A 20,331-nucleotide genomic window follows, 5' to 3' on the forward strand; every position below is an offset into this window, starting at 1 on the left:
CCCCCGTGTCCCCCGGCCTCCTCTCCTCTCCTCTCCCCGTGTCCCCGGCCTCCTCTCCTCTCCTCTCCCCCGTGTCCCCGGCCTCCTCTCCTCTCCTCTCCCCCGTGTCCCCGGCCTCCTCTCCTCTCCTCTCCCCCGTGTCCCCGGCCTCCTCTCCTCTCCTCTCCCCCGTGTCCCCGGCCTCCTCTCCTCTCCTCTCCCCCGTGTCCCCGGCCTCCTCTCCTCTCCTCTCCCCGTGTCCCCGGCCTCCTCTCCTCTCCTCTCCCCCGTGTCCCCGGCCTCCTCTCCTCTCCTCTCCCCCGTGTCCCCGGCCTCCTCTCCTCTCCTCTCCCCCGTGTCCCCGGCCTCCTCTCCTCTCCTCTCCCCCGTGTCCCCGGCCTCCTCTCCTCTCCTCTCCCCCGTGTCCCCGGCCTCCTCTCCTCTCCTCTCCCCCGTGTCCCCGGCCTCCTCTCCTCTCCTCTCCCCCGTGTCCCCGGCCTCCTCTCCTCTCCTCTCCCCCGTGTCCCCGGCCTCCTCTCCTCTCCTCTCCCCCGTGTCCCCGGCCTCCTCTCCTCTCCTCTCCCCCGTGTCCCCGGCCTCCTCTCCTCTCCCTCTCCCCGTGTCCCCGGCCTCCTCTCCTCTCCTCTCCCCGTGTCCCCGGCCTCCTCTCCTCTCCTCTCCCCCGTGTCCCCGGCCTCCTCTCCTCTCCTCTCCCCCGTGTCCCCGGCCTCCTCTCCTCTCCTCTCCCCCGTGTCCCCGGCCTCCTCTCCTCTCCTCTCCCCCGTGTCCCCGGCCTCCTCTCCTCTCCTCTCCCCCGTGTCCCCGGCCTCCTCTCCTCTCCTCTCCCCCGTGTCCCCGGCCTCCTCTCCTCTCCTCTCCCCCGTGTCCCCGGCCTCCTCTCCTCTCCTCTCCCCCGTGTCCCCGGCCTCCTCTCCTCTCCCCCGTGTCCCGGCCTCCTCTCCTCTCCCCCGTGTCCCCGGCCTCCTCTCCTCTCCTCTCCCCCGTGTCCCCGGCCTCCTCTCCTCTCCTCTCCCCCGTGTCCCCGGCCTCCTCTCCTCTCCTCTCCCCCGTGTCCCCGGCCTCCTCTCCTCTCCTCTCCCCCGTGTCCCCGGCCTCCTCTCCTCTCCTCTCCCCCGTGTCCCCGGCCTCCTCTCCTCTCCCCCGTGTCCCCGGCCTCCTCTCCTCTCCCCCGTGTCCCCGGCCTCCTCTCCTCTCCTCTCCCCCGTGTCCCCGGCCTCCTCTCCTCTCCTCTCCCCCGTGTCCCCGGCCTCCTCTCCCCTCCTGTGTCCCCGGCCTCCTCTCCCCTCCTGTGTACCCGGCCTCCTCTTCCCTCCTGTGTACCCGGCCTCCTCTCCCCTCCTGTGTACCCGGCCTCCTCTCCTCTCCTGTGTCCCCGGCCTCCTCTCCCCTGTGTACCCGGCCTCCTCTCCTCTCCTGTGTCCCCGGCCTCCTCCCCGTGTACCCGGCCTCCTCTCTCCTCCTGTGTACCCTGCCTCCTCTCCTCTCCTGTGTACCCGGCCTCCTCTCCTGTGTCCCCGGCCTCCTCTCCTCTCCTGTGTCCCCGGCCTCCTCTCCTGTGTCCCCGGCCTCCTCTCCTCTCGTGTACCCGGCCTCCTCTCCCCCGTGTACCCGGCCTCCTCTCCCCTGTGTACCCGGCCTCCTCTCCTCTCCTGTGTCCCCGGCCTCCTCTCCTCTCCTGTGTCCCCGGCCTCCTCCCGTGTACCCGGCCTCCTCTCTCCTCCTGTGTCCCCGGCCTCCTCTCCTCTCCTGTGTCCCCGGCCTCCTCTCCTCTCCTGTGTCCCCGGCCTCCTCTCCTGTGTCCCCGGCCTCCTCTCCTGTGTCCCCGGCCTCCTCTCCTGTGTCCCCGGCCTCCTCTCCTGTGTCCCCGGCCTCCTCTCCTGTGTCCCCGGCCTCCTCTCCTGTGTCCCCGGCCTCCTCTCCTGTGTCCCCGGCCTCCTCTCCCCTCCTGTGTCCCCGGCCTCCTCTCCTCTCCTGTGTCCCCGGCCTCCTCTCCTCTCCTGTGTCCCCGGCCTCCTCTCCTCTCCTGTGTCCCCGGCCTCCTCTCCTCTCCTGTGTCCCCGGCCTCCTCTCCCCTGTGTCCCCGGCCTCCTCTCCCCCGTGTACCCGGCCTCCTTTCTCCTGTGTCCCCGGCCTCCTCTCCCCCGTGTACCCGGCCTCCTCTCCCCTCCTGTGTACCCGGCCTCCTCTCCTGTGTACCCGGCCTCCTCTCCCCCGTGTACCCGGCCTCCTCTCCCCTCCTGTGTACCCGGCCTCCTCTCCTGTGTACCCGGCCTCCTCTCCCCCGTGTACCCGGCCTCCTCTCCCCCGTGTACCCGGCCTCCTCTCCCCCGTGTACCCGGCCTCCTTTCTCCTGTGTCCCCGGCCTCCTCTCCCCTCCCCCTCTCTCACCGCTCTCGTTACATTCCAACTTCCCCGGTTTTGGTATCTGCAGGATTTGACACCGGACACAATGATCGCGCATGCGCGGACTCTTAAATTCCATCATTACGCATGTGCGATTACCAGGCAGCCTAGCAATGGCGCATGCGCAATAAAGTCCCGTCTTACGCCCCCTGAGGCTGCAGTGACACGTCAGCTGTTCAGACTGTGTCTGCCCTGAGGCGCCATATTTCCGGAGACATCATCAACTTTATGTGGACGATCTCTGGAAACATGGCGGCGTCGCAAAGCTCCACTGTATTGTAATATTGTAGTATACAGGTGCACGGGGGGGTGTACAGGTGCACGGGGGGGTGTACAGGTGCACGGGGGGGTGTACAGGTGCACGGGGGGGTGTACAGGTGCACGGGGGGGTGTACAGGTGCACGGGGGGGTGTACAGGGGAAGTATACAGGTGGATAGAGGAGTATACAGGTGGATAGAGGAGTATACAGGTGTGTAAAGGAGTGTACAGGTGTATAGAGGAGTATATAGGTGTGTATAGGAGTATACATGTGTATAGAGGAGTATACAGGTGGCTGTATACAGTGTATAGGGGAGTATACAGATGTATATAGGAGTATACAGGTGGCTGTATACAGAGTACGGGGAGTATACAGGTGTATAGAGGAGTATACAGGTGTGTATAGGAGTATACAGGTGTATAGAGGAGTATACAGTTGTATAGGGGAGTATACAGGTGGATAGAGGAGTATACAGTTGTATAGGGGAGAATACAGTTGTATAGAGGAGTATACAGGTGGATAGAGGAGTATACAGGTGGATAGAGGAGTACACAGGTGTATAGGGGAGAATACAGGTGTATAGAGGCGTATACAGGTGGAGAGAGGAGTACACAGGTGTGTAGAGGAGTATACAGGAGGCTATATACAGGTGTATAGGGGAGTATACAGGTGTATAGAGGAGTATACAGGTGTATAGTGGAGTATACAGGTGTATAGAGGAGTATACAAGTGGATAGAGGAGTATGCAGGTGTGTATAGGAGTATACAGGTGGAGAGAGGAGAATACAGGTGGATAGAGGAGTATACAGCTGTGTATAGGAGTATACAGCTGTGTATAGGAGTATACAGGTGTGTATAGGAGTTAAGAGGAGTGTACAGGTGTATAGAGGAGTATACAGTTGGCTGTATACAGTGTAAAGGGGAGTATACATGTGTATAGAGGAGTATACAGGTGGCTGTATACAGTGTACGGGGAGTATACAGGTGTATAGAGGTGTATACAGGTGTATGGGGGAGTGTACATGTGTATAGAGGAGTATACAGGTGGCTGTATACAGTGTACGGGGAGTATACAGGTAAATAGAGGAGTATAGAGGTGTATAGAGGTGTATAGAGGAGTATACAGGTGGATAGAGGAGTATACAGGTGGATAGAGGAGTATACAGGTGGATAGAGGAGTATACAGGTGGATAGGGGAGAATACAGGTATATAGGGAAGTATACAGGTGGCTGTATACAGGTGTATAGAGGAGTATACAGGTGTATAGAGGAGTATACAGGTGTATAGGGGAGTATACAGGTGTATAGGGGAGTATACAGGTGTATAGGGGAGTATACAGGTGTATAGGGGAGTATACAGGTGTATAGAGGAGTATACAGGTGTATAGGGGAGAATACAGGTGTATAGGGAAGTATACAGGTGGCTGTATACAGGTGTATAGAGGAATATACAGGTGTATAGGGGAGTATACAGGTGTATAGAGGCGTATACAGGTGTATAGAGGCGTATACAGGTGTATAGGGGAGTATACAGGTGTATAGGGGAGTATACAGGTGTATAGGGGAGTATACAGGTGTATAGAGGAGTATACAGGTGTATAGGGAAGTATACAGATGGCTGTATACAGTTGTATAGGGGAGTATACAGGTGTATAGGGGAGTATACAGGTGTATAGAGGAGTATACAGGTGGCTACATACAGGTGTATAGGGGAGTATACAGGTGTATAGGGGAGTATACAGGTGTATAGGGGAGAATACAGGTGTATAGGGGAGTATACAGGTGTATAGGGGAGTATACAGGTGGATAGAGGAGTATACAGGTAGATAGAGGAGTATACAGGTGTGTATAGAAGTATACAGGTGGATAGAGGAGTATAAAGGTGTGTATAGGAGTATACAGGTGGATAGAGGAGTATTCAGGTGTGTATAGGAGTGTACAGGTGGATAGAGGAGTATACAGGTGTGTATAGGAGTATAGAGGAGTATACAGGTGTATAGAGGAGTATACAGGTGGCTGTATACAGTGTACGGGGAGTATACAGGTGTATGGGGGAGTGTACATGTGTATAGAGGAGTATACAGGTGGCTGCATACAGTTTACGGGGAGTATACAGGTGAATAGAGGAGTATACAGGTGTGTATAGGAGTATACAGGTGGATAGAGGAGTATACAGATGGCTGTATACAGTTGTATAGGGGAGTATACAGGTGTATAGGGGAGTATACAGGTGTATAGGGGAGAATACAGGTGTATAGGGAAGTATACAGGTGGCTGTATACAGGTGTATAGGGGAGTATACAGGTGTATAGGGGAGTATACAGGTGTATAGAGGAGTATACAGGTGTATAGAAGAGTATACAGGTGGATAAAGGAGTATACAGGTTTATAGAGGAGTATACAGGTTTATAGATGAGTATACAGGTGTGTATAGTAGTATAGAGGAGTATACAGGTGTATAGAGGAGTATACAGGTGGATAGAGAAGTATACAGGTGGATAGGGGAGTATACAGGTGTATAGGAAAGTATACAGGTGGCTGTATACAGGTGTATATGGGAGTATACAGGTGTATATGGGAGTATAAAGGTGGATAGAGGAGTATACAGGTGTATAGGGGAGTATACAGGTGTATAGGGGAGAATACAGGTGTATAGGGGAGTATACAGGTTTATAGAGGAGTATACAGGTGTATAAGGGAGTATACAGGTGTATAGAGGAGTATACAGGTGTATAGGGAAGTATACAGATGGCTGTATACAGTTGTATAGGGGAGTATACAGGTGTATAGAGGAGTATACTACTTACAGGTGTATAGGGGAGTATACAGGTGTATAGGGGAGTATACAGGTGGATAGAGGAGTATACAGGTGTGTATAGGAGTATACAGGTGGATAGAGGAGTATTCAGGTGTGTATAGGAGTGTACAGGTGGATAGAGGAGTATACAGGTGTGTATAGGAGTATACAGGTGTGTATAGGAGTATACAGGAGTGTACAGGTGTATAGATGAGTATACAGGTGGCTGTATGCAGTGTAAAGGGGAGTATACATGTGTATAGAGGAGTATACAGGTGGCTGCATACAGTTTACAGGGAGTATACAGGTGAATAGAGGAGTATACAGGTGTGTATAGGAGGATACAGGTGGATAGAGGAGTATACAGATGGCTGTATACAGTTGTATAAGGGAGTATACAGGTGTATAGGGGAGTATACAGTTGGCTGTATACAGGTGTATAGGGGAGTATACAGGTGTATAGAGGAGTATACAGGTGTATAGGGGAGTATACAGGTGTATAGGGGAGTATACAGGTGTATAGGGGAGTATACAGGTGTATAGAGGAGTATACAGGTGGATAGAGGCGTATACAGGTGGATAGAGGCGTATACAGGTGGATAGAGGCGTATACAGGTGGATAGAGGCGTATACAGGTGGATAGAGGCGTATACAGGTGGATAGAGGAGTATACAGGTGTATAGGGGAGAATACAGGTGTATAGAGGAGTATACAGGTGTATAGAGGAGTATACAGGTGTATAGAGGAGTATACAGGTGGATAAAGGAGTATACAGGTTTATAGAGGAGTATACAGGTTTATAGAGGAGTATACAGGTGTATAGAGGAGTATACAGGTGTGTATAGTAGTATAGAGGAGTATACAGGTGGATAGAGGCGTATACAGGTGGATATAGGCGTATACAGGTGGATATAGGCGTATACAGGTGTATAGAGGAGTATACAGGTGTGTATAGGAGTATACAGGTGTGTATAGTAGTATAGAGGAGTATACAGGTGTATATAGAAGTATACAGGTGGATAGAGAAGTATACAGGTGGATAGAGGAGTATACAGGCGTATAGGGGAGTATACAGGCGTATAGGGGAGTATACAGGTCTATAGGAAGGTATACAGGTGGCTGTATAAAGGTGTATAGAGGAGTATAAAGGTGGATAGAGGAGTATACAGGTGTATAGAGGAGTATACAGGTGTGTATAGTAGTATAGAGGAGTATACAGGTGTACAGAGGAGTATACAGGTGGATAGAGAAGTATACAGGTGGATAGAGAAGTATACAGGTGGATAGAGGAGTATACAGGTGGATAGAGGAGTATACAGGTGTATAGAGGAGTATACAGGTGTATAGAGGAGTATACAGGTGTGTATAGTAGTATAGAGGAGTATACAGGTGTATAGAGGAGTATACAGGTGGATAGAGAAGTATACAGGTGGATAGAGGAGTATACAGGAGTATAGGGGAATATACAGGTGTATAGGGAAGTATACAGGTGTCTGTATACAGGTGTATAGAGGAGTATACAGGTGTATAGGGGAGTATACAGGTGTATAGGGGAGTATACAGGTGTATAGGGGAGTATACAGGTGTATAGAGGAGTATACAGGTGTATAGAGGAGTATACAGGTGGATAGAGGAGTATACAGGTGTATAGAGGAGTATACAGGTGTATAGAGGAGTATACAGGTGTATAGGGGAGTATACAGGTGTATAGAGGAGTATACAGGTTTATAGAGGAGTATGCAGGTGTATAGAGGATTATACAGGTGGATAGAGGAGTATACAGGTGGATAGAGGAGTATACAGGTTTATAGAGGAGTATACAGGTGTGTATAGTAGTATAGAGGAGTATACAGGTGTATAGGGGAGTATACAGGTGGATAAAGGAGTATACAGGTTTATAGAGGAGTATACAGGTGTGTATAGTAGTATAGAGGAGTATACAGGTGTATAGAGGAGTATACAGGTGTGTATAGTAGTATAGAGGAGTATAAAGGTGTATAGAGGAGTATACAGGTGTGTATAGTAGTATAGAGGAGTATACAGGTGTATAGAGGAGTATACAGGTGGATAGAGGAGTATACAGGTGTATAGAGGAGTATACAGGTGTGTATAGTAGTATAGAGGAGTATACAGGTGTATAGAGGAGTATACAGGTGTATAGAGGAGTATACAGGTGTGTATAGTAGTATAGAGGAGAATACAGGTGTATAGAGGAGTATACAGGTGTGTATAGTAGTATAGAGGAGTATACAGATGTATAGAGGAGTATACAGGTGTGTATAGTAGTATAGAGGAGTATACAGGTGTGTATAGAGGAGTATACAGGTGTGTACAGTAGTATAGAGGAGTATACAGGTGTATAGAGGAGTATACAGGTGGATAGAGAAGTATACAGGTGGATAGAGGAGTATACAGGTGTATAGGGGAGTATACAGGTGTATAGAGGAGTATACAGGAGTATAGGGGAATATACAGGTGTATAGGGAAGTATACAGCTGGCTGTATACAGGTGTATAGAGGAGTATACAGGTGTATAGGGGAGTATACAGGTGTATAGGGGAGTATACAGGTGTATAGGGGAGTATACATGTGTATAGAGGAGTATGCAGGTGTATAGAGGATTATACAGGTGGATAGAGAAGTATACAGGTGGATAGAGGAGTATAAAGGTGTATAGAGGAGTATACAGGTGGATAGAGGAGTATACAGGTGTATAGGGGAGTATACAGGTGGATAGAGGAGTATAAAGGTGGATAGAGGAGTATACAGGTGTATAGAGGAGTATACAGGTGTATAGAGGAGTATACAGGTGGATAGAGGAGTATACAGGTGTATAGGGGAGTATACAGGTGTATAGGGGAGTATACAGGTGGATAAAGGAGTATACAGGTTTATAGAGGAGTATACAGGTGTGTATAGTAGTATAGAGGAGTATACAGGTGTATAGAGGAGTATACAGGTGGATAGAGGCGTATACAGGTGGATAGAGGCGTATACAGGTGGATAGAGGCGTATACAGGTGGATAGAGAAGTATACAGGGGGATAGAGAAGTATACAGGAGTATAGAGGAGTATACAGGTTTATAGAGGAGTATACAGGTGTGTATAGTAGTATAGAGGAGTATACAGGTGTATAGAGGAGTATACAGGTGTGTATAGTAGTATAGAGGAGTATACAGGTGTATAGAGGAGTATACAGGTGTGTATAGTAGTACAGAGGAGTATACAGGTGTATAGAGGAGTATACAGGTGTATAGAGGAGTATACAGGTGTGTATAGTAGTATAGAGGAGTATACAGGTGTATAGAGGAGTATACAGGTGGATAGAGAAGTATACAGGTTTATAGAGGAGTATACAGGTGTATAGAGGAGTATACAGGTGTGTGTATAGTAGTATAGAGGAGTATACAGGTGTATAGAGGAGTATACAGGTGTGTATAGTAGTGTAGAGGAGTATACAGGTGTGTATAGTAGTATAGAGGAGTATACAGGTGTATAGAGGAGTATACAGGTGTATAGAGGAGTATACAGGTGTGTATAGTAGTATAGAGGAGTATACAGGTGTATAGAGGAGTATACAGGTGGATAGAGAAGTATACAGGTGTGTATAGTAGTAGTATACAGGTGTGTATAGTAGTATAGAGGAGTATACAGGTGTATAGAGGAGTATACAGGTGTGTATAGTAGTATAGAGGAGTATACAGCAGTATAGAGGAGTATACAGGTGGATAGAGGAGTATACAGGTGTGTATAGTAGTATAGAGGAGTATACAGGTGGATAGAGGAGTATACAGGTGTGTATAGTAGTATAGAGGAGTATACAGGTGTATAGAGGAGTATACAGGTGTGTATAGTAGTATAGAGGAGTATACAGGTGTGTATAGTAGTATAGAGGAGTATACAGGTGTGTATAGTAGTATAGAGGAGTATACAGGTGTGTATAGTAGTATAGAGGAGTATACAGGTGTATAGAGGAGTATACAGGTGTGTATAGGAGTATACAGGTGTATAGAGGAGTATACAGGTGGATAGAGGAGTATACAGGTGTGTATAGTAGTATAGAGGAGTATACAGGTGTATAGAGGAGTATACAGGTGGATAGAGAAGTATACAGGTGGATAGAGAAGTATACAGGTGTATAGAGGAGTATACAGGTGGATAGAGAAGTATACAGGTGGATAGAGAAGTATACAGGTGTGTATAGTAGTATAGAGGAGTATACAGGTGTATAGAGGAGTATACAGGTGGATAGAGAAGTATACAGGTGGATAGAGAAGTATACAGGTGTATAGAGGAGTATACAGGTGGATAGAGGAGTATACAGGTGGATAGAGAAGTATACAGGTGGATAGAGAAGTATACAGGTGTATAGAGGAGTATACAGGTGGATAGAGAAGTATACAGGTGGATAGAGAAGTATACAGGTGTGTATAGGAGTATACAGGTGGATAGAGGAGTATACAGGTGTGTATAGTAGTATAGAGGAGTATACAGGTGTATAGAGGAGTATACAGGTGGATAGAGAAGTATACAGGTGGATAGAGGAGTATACAGGTGTATAGAGGAGTATACAGGTGGATAGAGAAGTATACAGGTGGATAGAGAAGTATACAGGTGTGTATAGGAGTATACAGGTGGATAGAGGAGTATACAGGTGGATAGAGGAGTATACAGGTGTGTATAGTAGTATAGAGGAGTATACAGGTGTATAGAGGAGTATACAGGTGTATAGAGGAGTATACAGGTGGATAGAGAAGTATACAGGTGGATAGAGAAGTATACAGGTGTATAGAGGAGTATACAGGTGGATAGAGAAGTATACAGGTGTATAGAGAAGTATACAGGTGGATAGAGAAGTATACAGGTGGATAGAGGAGTATACAGGTGGATAGAGGCGTATACAGGTGTATAGAGGAGTATACAGGTGGATAGAGGCGTATACAGGTGTATAGAGAAGTATACAGGTGGATAGAGGAGTATACAGGTGTATAGAGGAGTATACAGGTGTATAGAGGAGTATACAGGTGTGTATAGGAGTATACAGGTGGATAGAGGAGTATACAGGTGGATAGAGGAGTATACAGGTGTGTATAGTAGTATAGAGGAGTATACAGGTGTATAGAGGAGTATACAGGTGGATAGAGAAGTATACAGGTGGATAGAGAAGTATACAGGTGTATAGAGGAGTATACAGGTGGATAGAGAAGTATACAGGTGGATAGAGAAGTATACAGGTGTGTATAGTAGTATAGAGGAGTATACAGGTGTATAGAGGAGTATACAGGTGGATAGAGAAGTATACAGGTGTGTATAGGAGTATACAGGTGGATAGAGGAGTATACAGGTGGATAGAGGAGTATACAGGTGTGTATAGTAGTATAGAGGAGTATACAGGTGTATAGAGGAGTATACAGGTGGATAGAGAAGTATACAGGTGGATAGAGAAGTATACAGGTGTATAGAGGAGTATATAGGTGGATAGAGAAGTATACAGGTGGATAGAGGAGTATACAGGTGGATAGAGGCGTATACAGGTGTATAGAGGAGTATACAGGTGGATAGAGGCGTATACAGGTGTATAGAGAAGTATACAGGTGGATAGAGGAGTATACAGGTGGATAGAGGAGTATACAGGTGTGTATAGTAGTATAGAGGAGTACACAGGTGTATAGAGGAGTATACAGGTGTGTATAGTAGTATAGAGGAGTATACAGGTGTGTATAGTAGTATAGAGGAGTATACAGGTGTGTATAGTAGTATAGAGGAGTATACAGGTGTGTAGAGTAGTATAGAGGAGTATACAGGTGTATAGAGGAGTATAGAGGAGTATACAGGTGTGTATAGTAGTATACAGGTGTGTATAGTAGTATACAGGTGTGTATAGTAGTATAGAGGAGTATACAGGTGGATAGAGGAGTATACAGGTGTGTATAGTAGTATAGAGGAGTATACAGGTGGATAGAGGAGTATACAGGTGTGTATAGTAGTATAGAGGAGTATACAGGTGTGTATAGTAGTATAGAGGAGTATACAGGTGTATAGAGGAGTATACAGGAGTATAGAGGAACCAAACCAAGAAAGCTTTTTGCTAGAAATATACGCAATTTGAAACTGAGTAATATCAATGGAACACATGAACACTATTTAAACCAAAAGAGAGTTCCACAAAAAGAAATATAATCAAATGTTAATAGTTTTATTGTAGACAAAACATTTTTACAACCATGACAACAGGTACATACGAGTTAATAGAAACCTGTGCCCAGGGGAGATGTACCCCGGCACTAGACAGCGTGGGTTACAATTGTATGTAATATTTTGCACAGTGGCAACATCCACATATGATGATATTAATGACAACATGAAGATATCATGTACACACACATGGGAGATAGACAACAAATACCTACCACACCAAAGATACATCAAAAGAGTCACCTGAGCCCCACGCTGACCTCTTTGGCTGCGGCCCGGTGCTTGGGGAACGCTGCTGCTGCAGTACCAGACCTCACCACCAGGCTCAGGCTTCTTCATTTTGTATGGGCCAGCGACCTCTTCTCTGTTTACTAATGAAATTTGATTCACGCTGAGTAGAAATGATGGCCGCCATGTCAGAGACGTCAATGAGATCACTATGAGAAGCTTTTGTTACAGTGTGTGCAGGTGTCCATACAGAACTAATGTCATCTTCATGGAGGACAATGTCATGGTGGTTACATCATTAGGGAACACAGCTGGAGATTGGGGATGTCACATGGAGGGGCCTGCACTTTTCACAGACCAGAATCCCTTTGAGAACTTTAGGAGTCGCCATATAGAGGGAAGTAACTCTGTAGTCCAGGACCTCAATGACCTGTGGAGGGAATATCCATCACTGAGACAATTATCCATGACTTTCTGTGGGAAGTGTATGTTCTTCTCTGTGGAATAAGCGATGCCTATTACTGACTGTTACCCCCAACTTAGTAACATCGCCCCAGTATCTGTGACAGGGTCTCATTCAGCTTTTTGGTTCCCTTTATAAAAAAATAAGAAGTAAGAGTATAACATATTAAGTACAATATGACACACAGAAATGGCCATGTGCCATCACTCCAGACCAGGATCGGCACTATAGTGGATGTACAAATACTAGCAGCCAGTAAAGTGGTGACCGTCCTGACCGCACGGATATGAGCCTTCATGCTCGGAGATCCGGAGCCTTCTGTGTTATCCTGGATCCTCCTCACGTGTTTCATCAGAGAGATTAGGATGGTCAATGCCGACAACGAGCAGAGAAACGTGAACAAGAAACAACTTGTCAGGAAGATCAGTTTTAACCAGGAACATCTTATGGACACAACACTAGAAGTCGTGTTTGATGAACACTCCGCCTTTGGATCTATCGTAGAATAAAGGTTCAGGATGAGGAATCCTAGGAGAAACCCCACAATAATCCAAGGGAACAGCTCAGGAAATCTTCTCTGAAGGCAAATGTACAACCAGTGGTTGATCTGAACAATCTTCAGACAGAAATGGAGACTAAGGAGGGCAGAGAACCATAAGGTGCACATGTTCAGGTACATAAACACATGGATATTGCTGGGCAGATGATAAAGGTCCAGGTACAGCACAAAGCCTTCATTACACACCTGGAGAAAGCTGAAGAAGCTGAAGCCCAGCATGAGCCAGTCACTCAGGAGAAGTCTTCTGTTCTTCCACAAATCCAGAACATTCTTGACAATGATAAAGATATTTCCTGGGAGTGAGACGATCAAGGTCACGTAGCTGGTAAGTATGAGGGTTGTCCTGAAAGGATCCATCTCCCTCCGCCGTATAGAAGTTCTTGGTGTTCTGTGTTATTTATATGCTACATGATACTACTAATGGCTGAACGCTATCGGGTGCCGGAGCACAACACCAGACACTGAATCCAGTGAGATGAAGAGGATGGAAATATTCACCATCATTTATGGAAATCGTATATTACAGAAGATCCAGGACAGGACATTCTGATACCATCTCTAGGCATTCAGAGAGCATAAGCAAAATAGGTTGGTAATGCTGGAGGTTTGCCATGTAGTTACAAGACATGTAGTCACATGGGGCCATGGCCTTGTGGCTAATGGAGTAAGACGCAAGGTACCTGACCAGCATGGGGACAGGAGACAAGAAGGTGCACACCCCAGGAACAGCAGCGACACGGCCAGCAACTGGCACCCGATGGAAACACATTGAAATGTTTGTCCTGGAATGTCTAGGGGCTAGGGCCATGCTAAGAAAAGGGCCAAGCAGCTCCAGGGATAGGGATACAGGAGACTCACTTGTGACTGGTGCATAGGGCGGGATTGGCCACAGCCACCATGTATTCCATACTACATATTCAAGGGGGGTGAGTCTGTTGATTACAAAATTGGTTCCCTTTTCGTGTTATTCCTTCCCTCCGGATCCAGAGCGGTGATATGTGGTAATACACTGATGGGATTGTGTCTTGGTGGTGGTGCACATTCCACCACCATATTCTAGCGTCCCTTTGAGGGAAAATAGGCAGAATTGCCTTGGATAATAATGGAAGACTTCAATATGGTGCCCACTGAGAGGGCTGAAAGTTTCACTGATAGGGGACATGGCCAGTTCTGTGTCGAGGGGAAATAAAAAGAGAAGCTGCTGGCAAAAGGGACGGGCAGGGGCAGTCGTGGACACGAAAGGTATTCTAGAGGCGTTTAGTACCTTCCTACCATGCCTACACTGAGTGCGAGGGCGAGGGAGATGATGGAGGAGCCATTTTCTTTAGAAAAGCTGGAGCAGGCAATGATAAAGTACCAGGGATTGGTGGACTTCCAATTGAGGTGTTCAAAGAATCGGGGGAGTTGTTGCTGCCGCAGTGGTGGGAAATGTTAAAAGAAGTTTAATAATATTCTGACAAGTATAATAATATTATAAGTATGGGACTGCAGTTGAGTGGATATAATACCAGACTCTTCTCTTCTATGTACACTCATTGGCCACTTTATTAGGTACACCTGTCCAACTGCTCGTTAACACCTAATTTCTAATCAGCCAATCACACGGCGGCAGTGCATTTAGGCATGTAGACATGGTCAAGACAATCTCCTGCAGTTCTCCCGAGCATCAGTATGGGGCAGAAAGGTGATTTGTGGCCTTTGAACGTGGCATGGTTGTTGGTGCCAGAAGGGCTGGTCTGAGTATTTCAGAAACTGCTGATCTACTGGGATTTTCACGCACAACCATCTCTAGGGTTTACAGAGAATGGTCCGAAAAAGAAAAAACATCCAGTGAGCGGCAGTTCTGTGGGCGGAAATGCCTTGTTGATGCCAGAGGTCAGAGGAGAATGGGCAAACTGGTTCGAGCTGATAGAAAGGCAACAGTGACTCAAATCGCCACCCGTTACACCCAAGGTAGGCAGAAGAGCATCTCTGAACGCACAGTACGTCCAACTTTGAGGTAGATGGGCTACAGCAGCAGAAGACCACACCGGGTGCCACTCCTTTCAGCTAAGAACAGAAAACTGAGGCTACAATTTGCACAAGCTCATCGAAATTGGACAGTAGAAGATTGGAAAAACGTTGCCTGGTCTGATGAGTCTCGATTTCTGCTGCGACATTCGGATGGTAGGGTCAGAATTTGGTACAACAACATGAAAGCATGGATCCATCCTGCCTTGTATCAGCGGCTCAGGCTGGTGGTGTCATGGTGTCTTTGGGCCCCTTGGTACAACGCCACAGCCTACCTGAGTATTGCTGCTGACCATGTCCATCCCTTTATGAGCACAATGTACCCTGTAACATCTGATGGCTACTTTCAGCAGGATAATGCGCCATGTCATAAAGCTGGAATCATCTCAGACTGGTTTCTTGAACATGACAATGAGGTCACTGGACACAAATGGCCTCCACAGTCACCAGATCTCAATCCAATAGAGCATCTTTGGGATGTGGTGGAACGGGAGATTCGCATCATGGATGTGCAGCCGACAAATCTGCGGCAACTGTGTGATGCCATCATGTCAATATGGACCAAAATCTCTGAGGAATGCTTCCAGCACCTTGTTGAATCTATGCCACGAAGAATTGAGGCAGTTCTGAAGGCAAAAGGGGTCCAACCTGTTACTTGCATGGTGTACCTGATAAAGTGGCCGGTGAATGTATATATTGTGGAGGATTTGGCCCAGTAGAGACCGTGGTAGCGGGGTGCTGCGATGCAGTTCACGACAGTGACACAAAAGTACAGTCCAAAACAGGTCTAGCCTGTGTTTATTTCAGCAGGAACAAAATAAACAGCCTTCACATTCAGGCATCAAAAACAAAATAATATCCTACCAGTCAGGGTGCTATCTCACTAACAAAAACACTTTTGTTGCTCCAGGCACAGAGGTCAGGGCTGTGTGCTCTCCAGCCTCCTTCCAGAGAGAGCACACTCTCAGCTCTGCTGAGCGGCTTTATGCAGGCTGATTGGGCTGTTCCCACCACCTGTGTCCAAGGTGCTGGACAACACCACCTCAGCACTAAGGCCTTGCATAATAGCAGAACCTAGGGGAAACATACCGCCCATCCACAGTTAACCCCTTCAGTGTCTCACATACCCTCCCCCTCTGTTTGACCCTGTGGGGGCGAACACTTTTGGCCATCAGACAGTGGGTACGAGACAGGGAATCGGCATTCCCATGCAGCTTTCCCGCTCGATGCTCTACCGTGAATTTGAAATTCTGCAACATTAGGAACCACCTTGTGACCCTGGCGTTCCTCTCTTTGGCCTGACTCATCCAGGTGAGGGGAGAGTGATCGGTCACTAGTGTAAACTGTCGCCCTACCAAGTAATACCTCAGGGATTCCAGAGCCCATGTTATCGCCAAGCACTCCCTCTCAACTATACTATAGTTCTTCTCCGGAGGTGTGAGCTTGCGGCTCAGGAATGTCACGGGATGTTCCTCACCCTCCACTACTTGGGACAGGACAGCCCCTAAGCCCACGTCAGAAGCATCAGTCTGCACAATAAAGGTCTTGGTGAAGTTAGGGGTGATCAGTACCGGTCCCTCGCACAAAAACCGCCCCCTCAGCCTCTTCACTCCACTTTACCATCACCGCCCTGCTACCCTTGGTCAGGTCAGTCAGGGGTGCCGCTATGGTAGCAAAATCTGGAATAAACCGTCGATAATAGCCCACTATGCCTAGAAAAGCCCTCACTTGCTTCTTGCTCATAGGTCGGGGCCACTGCTGGATCGCCTCCACTTTATTTACTTGGGGTTTGATGACACCTCGCCCAATATGGTACCCCAGGTAACGGGCCTCTTCCAGACTCAGTGCACATTTTTGGGGGTTCGCTGTCAACCCTGCTGCCCTCAGGGAGTCTACCACTGCTTGCACCTTGGCTAGATGACTCTCCCAATCGTTACTATAAACTATGATGTCATCCAGGTGAGGTTTTAGCACGAGATCCATTAACCTCTGGAATGTGGCGGGAGCCCCATGTAGCCCAAAGGGGAGTACCACATACTGAAATAGCCCATCAGGAGTAACAAAAGCTGTCTTCTCTCTAGCCCTGTCAGTAAGGGGTACCTGCCAATACCCTTTCGTCAGGTCAAGGGTGCAGAAGAACCTAGCCTGTCCAAGTCGTTCTATCAACTCGTCAACTCACAGTCATTGCAGAACCGTAGGGAACCATCAGGTTTGGGAATCAACACAAAAGGACTCGACCAGTCACTTTTAGACTCCTCGATAACCCCCAGGTCTAACATCTGGCTGACTTCTTCGGATATGGCAAGCTGGCGCGCTTCAGGGACCTGGTAGGGTTTTTGGTGTACCCGGATGTGGGGTTCGGTTATGATGTCATGCTTGATGACTGAAGTATGTCCCGGTAACATAGAGAACACATCAACGTTTCGGAGCACAAACTCCTTCGCTTCCTGAATCTGGGCCCTGGAGAGGGACTCCGAGATCTGTACTTCAGGCACCTTGGCATCGGGTACACCTACCTCCGGTGTCACCTTCTTGGGGACAGACGCTTTTTCTACTCCCACGGCCATCAGGGACTCTCTTTCCCTCCATGGCTTTAGGAGGTTCACGTGGTATATCTGTTCGGGTTTCCTCCTCCCCGGCTGAGATACCTTGTAGTTTACCTCCCCCATTTCTCCATGACCTCATATGGACCTTGCCATTTTGCCAAGAACTTACTCTCAACGGTGGGCACCAGAACTAGCACTCTGTCGCCTGGGTTAAAGGTCCTGAGTCTGGCTGACCTATTGTAGACCCTAGACTGGGCCTCTTGTGCCCTTGTCATGTGCTACTTTACCTGGGGCATTACCGCCGCTATGCGGTCCTGCATAAGGGAGACGTGTTCTATCACACTACGGTGGGGGGTCCTCTCCTGTTCCCAGGTCTCCTTAGCTACATCCAAAAGCCCACGTGGGGAACGGCCATATAACAGCTCAAAGGTTGAGAAACCCGTGGAGGGCTGGGGAACTTCACGTATGGCGAACATTAAATAAGGCAACAAACAATCCCAGTCCTTCCCATCCCTGCTGACCACCCTCTTTAGCATCCCCTTCAAGGTCTTGTTAAACCTCTCGACCAGGCCATCTGTCTGAGGATGATATACAGAGGTGCGGAGCTGTTTAACCTGGAGTAACTTACACATCTCCTTCATTACCCTAGACATGAATGGGGTACCCTGGTCAGTCAAGATTTCCTTGGGGAGGCCTGTACGGGAGAATACCTGGAACAGCTCCCTAGCAATGTTTTTGGAGGAGGTGTTCCTTAACGGGATCGCCTCCGGATACCGCGTAGCATAGTCCAGGATAACCAGGATGTACTGGTGCCCCCTTGTGGACTTGACTATGGGGCCAACCAAATCCATTGCAACCCGTTCAAACGGTACCTCTATGATTGGTAACGGTACTCCAGAAGTGGGACCCCGGGGCAGTAAGTTGGCACTCAGGGTAGGAGCTACAATACCGGTTTACCTCCTCCCACACCCCGGGCCAGAAAAATCTCTGCAGGATCCTCTCTCGGGTCTTCTCAGCACCTAAGTGCCCTCCCAGCACATGTTTATGTGCCAACTCTAGCACCAGCCTACGGTGAGATTGGGGTACTACAAGTTGCTCAACCTCCTCACCCCGTACCTGGTCAACCCTGTACAACAGTTCCCCAACAATCACCATTCGGGGGTATATTTTGTCAGCCCCTGGTATTTGGTGTACCCCATTTATCACCTTAACATTCTCCCGTGCTTTAAATAAGGCAGGGTCCTGTAGCTGTGCAGCCCCAAAATTCTCACGGGAAACCTCAAGGTTCGGCATGTCGTCCACCTCCTCGTGGCCCTCGACCTCACCAGCTAGGACCTCTAGGGGAGAGAATTCATCACATGGGGTCACCCCTACTGCTGGTGTGGGTACATCGGCCTCAAAGGGTTCAGGGGCCAAGGCCGGACATACCTGATGTCTATTATCTGCAACAGCACCTGAGGTGGGTCTTCGTCTCCAGAGGTCCCAAAACACCGGTAAGTCTCTGCCGATAATAGCCTCATGAAACAGTGTCCCCACCACCCCCACTTCATGGGCAATAGTACCACAAGGGGTATGTAGGTTGATGACAGCAGTGGGATATTCGCGAGTGTCCCCATGTATACACAACACTCCCACTCTCCGCCCACTGTATAGTCCAGGATCAACCAAAGTTCCCCGCACCAGGGTGACCAGACTCCCTGAGTCTAGCAAGGCTTCCACTGTGTGACCACCGATTGTGACCATGTACACTTGGGATTCTGCATCCGTGACTGACTCGGCTGCCGGAACCGGCCGGGCAAACAGTGACACTCGCCGGGTCTGATTGCAGTCCATTGGCTCCACTGACAGTGGACAGTTGGCAGCAATATGGCCCATTTCATGGCACCGCCAGCACTGGATACGGCCATGACCTCTGTCCCGAGCCTCACTGGGTTTCTGGGTATCCACGTCCCCCAATGAACCCCCTCCCAACCTGACATGTCTCCCCTTTTCCGCAGTAGCAGTCTTACCAGATGGTTTGGTGACCCTGTCACTGGCACTGCTTCGTGTGGGAGAGGTAAGTAGAAGGTCCTCCGTAGCCCGATATCTCTCTACTAGGGACACGAGTTCCTCATCTTTTGTGGGACCGACCTGTCCAACCCACCGCTGGAGCCGAGAGGGCAGAGAACGGGTGAACTTGTCGAGAACCACTCTCTCTACCATCTGTGCTGGGGTGCAGTCCTCTGGTTGTAGCCACTTCCGGACAAGATGGATCAGGTCATGCATTTGGGAGCGTGGGGGTAGTTTTTCTGAGTATGCCCACTGGTGGACCCGGCTGGAACGAACTTGAACGGTGACCCCAAGACGAGCCAGAATCTCCGCCTTTAGCTGGGGGTACTCACGGGCCTCCGTTTCACTCAGGTCGTAGTAAGCCTTCGCCTGTCAGGAACGGTGCCAGGACATCTGCCCACTGCTCAGCTGGTAACCCCTCTCGCTCAGCTACTCGCTCGAACACAGTGAGATACGCCTCCACGTCGTCGATCGTCATTTTTTGTAAAGCCTTTTGTACTGCAGCCTGTGCGGAACGCTGGACAACCGGGTACCCTTGCAAACCAGTATGGGACCCCCTCCGTAGCCATCGCCTGCGATGCCGCCATAATGCCAGAAAACTTTTCCATCATCAGCTGGAACATGGCTTGGTGCTGACAGGACCTCTCCTCCTGTTGCTGGAGCATGGCCTGCTGCTGCTGCCGATTAGCTCTGGCCTCCTCTTGCAGGTATTTAATAAAGTCCTCCATCTTTATCCTGCAATTTTCCTGCTGTTTTCACCCAGGCCATGCAATGTTGCCCGATGTATCAAGCCTTTCAGGTGTGTGTCTTTTTGAACTGCC

General features: G+C 48.8%; 1 protein-coding gene across 1 annotated transcript; it reads right to left on the reverse strand.

Moving 5' to 3' along the window:
- Nucleotides 1-12,241: 12,241 nt before the first annotated feature.
- Nucleotides 12,242-13,262, reverse strand: LOC140110297 (taste receptor type 2 member 7-like; the record flags this gene model as incomplete). The annotated part of the gene is made up of 2 exons (XM_072132149.1): nucleotides 12,624-13,262; nucleotides 12,242-12,313 (listed from the first exon to the last, which is right to left on the reverse strand). Coding segments are annotated over exons 1-2 (711 nt in total), but the record flags the coding sequence as incomplete, so codon positions are not given.
- Between the last annotated feature and the right edge of the window lie 7,069 nt (nucleotides 13,263-20,331).

Source organism: Engystomops pustulosus, unplaced genomic scaffold (assembly GCF_040894005.1).
Source record: "Engystomops pustulosus unplaced genomic scaffold, aEngPut4.maternal MAT_SCAFFOLD_243, whole genome shotgun sequence".
Lineage (NCBI taxonomy): Eukaryota > Metazoa > Chordata > Amphibia > Anura > Leptodactylidae > Engystomops > Engystomops pustulosus.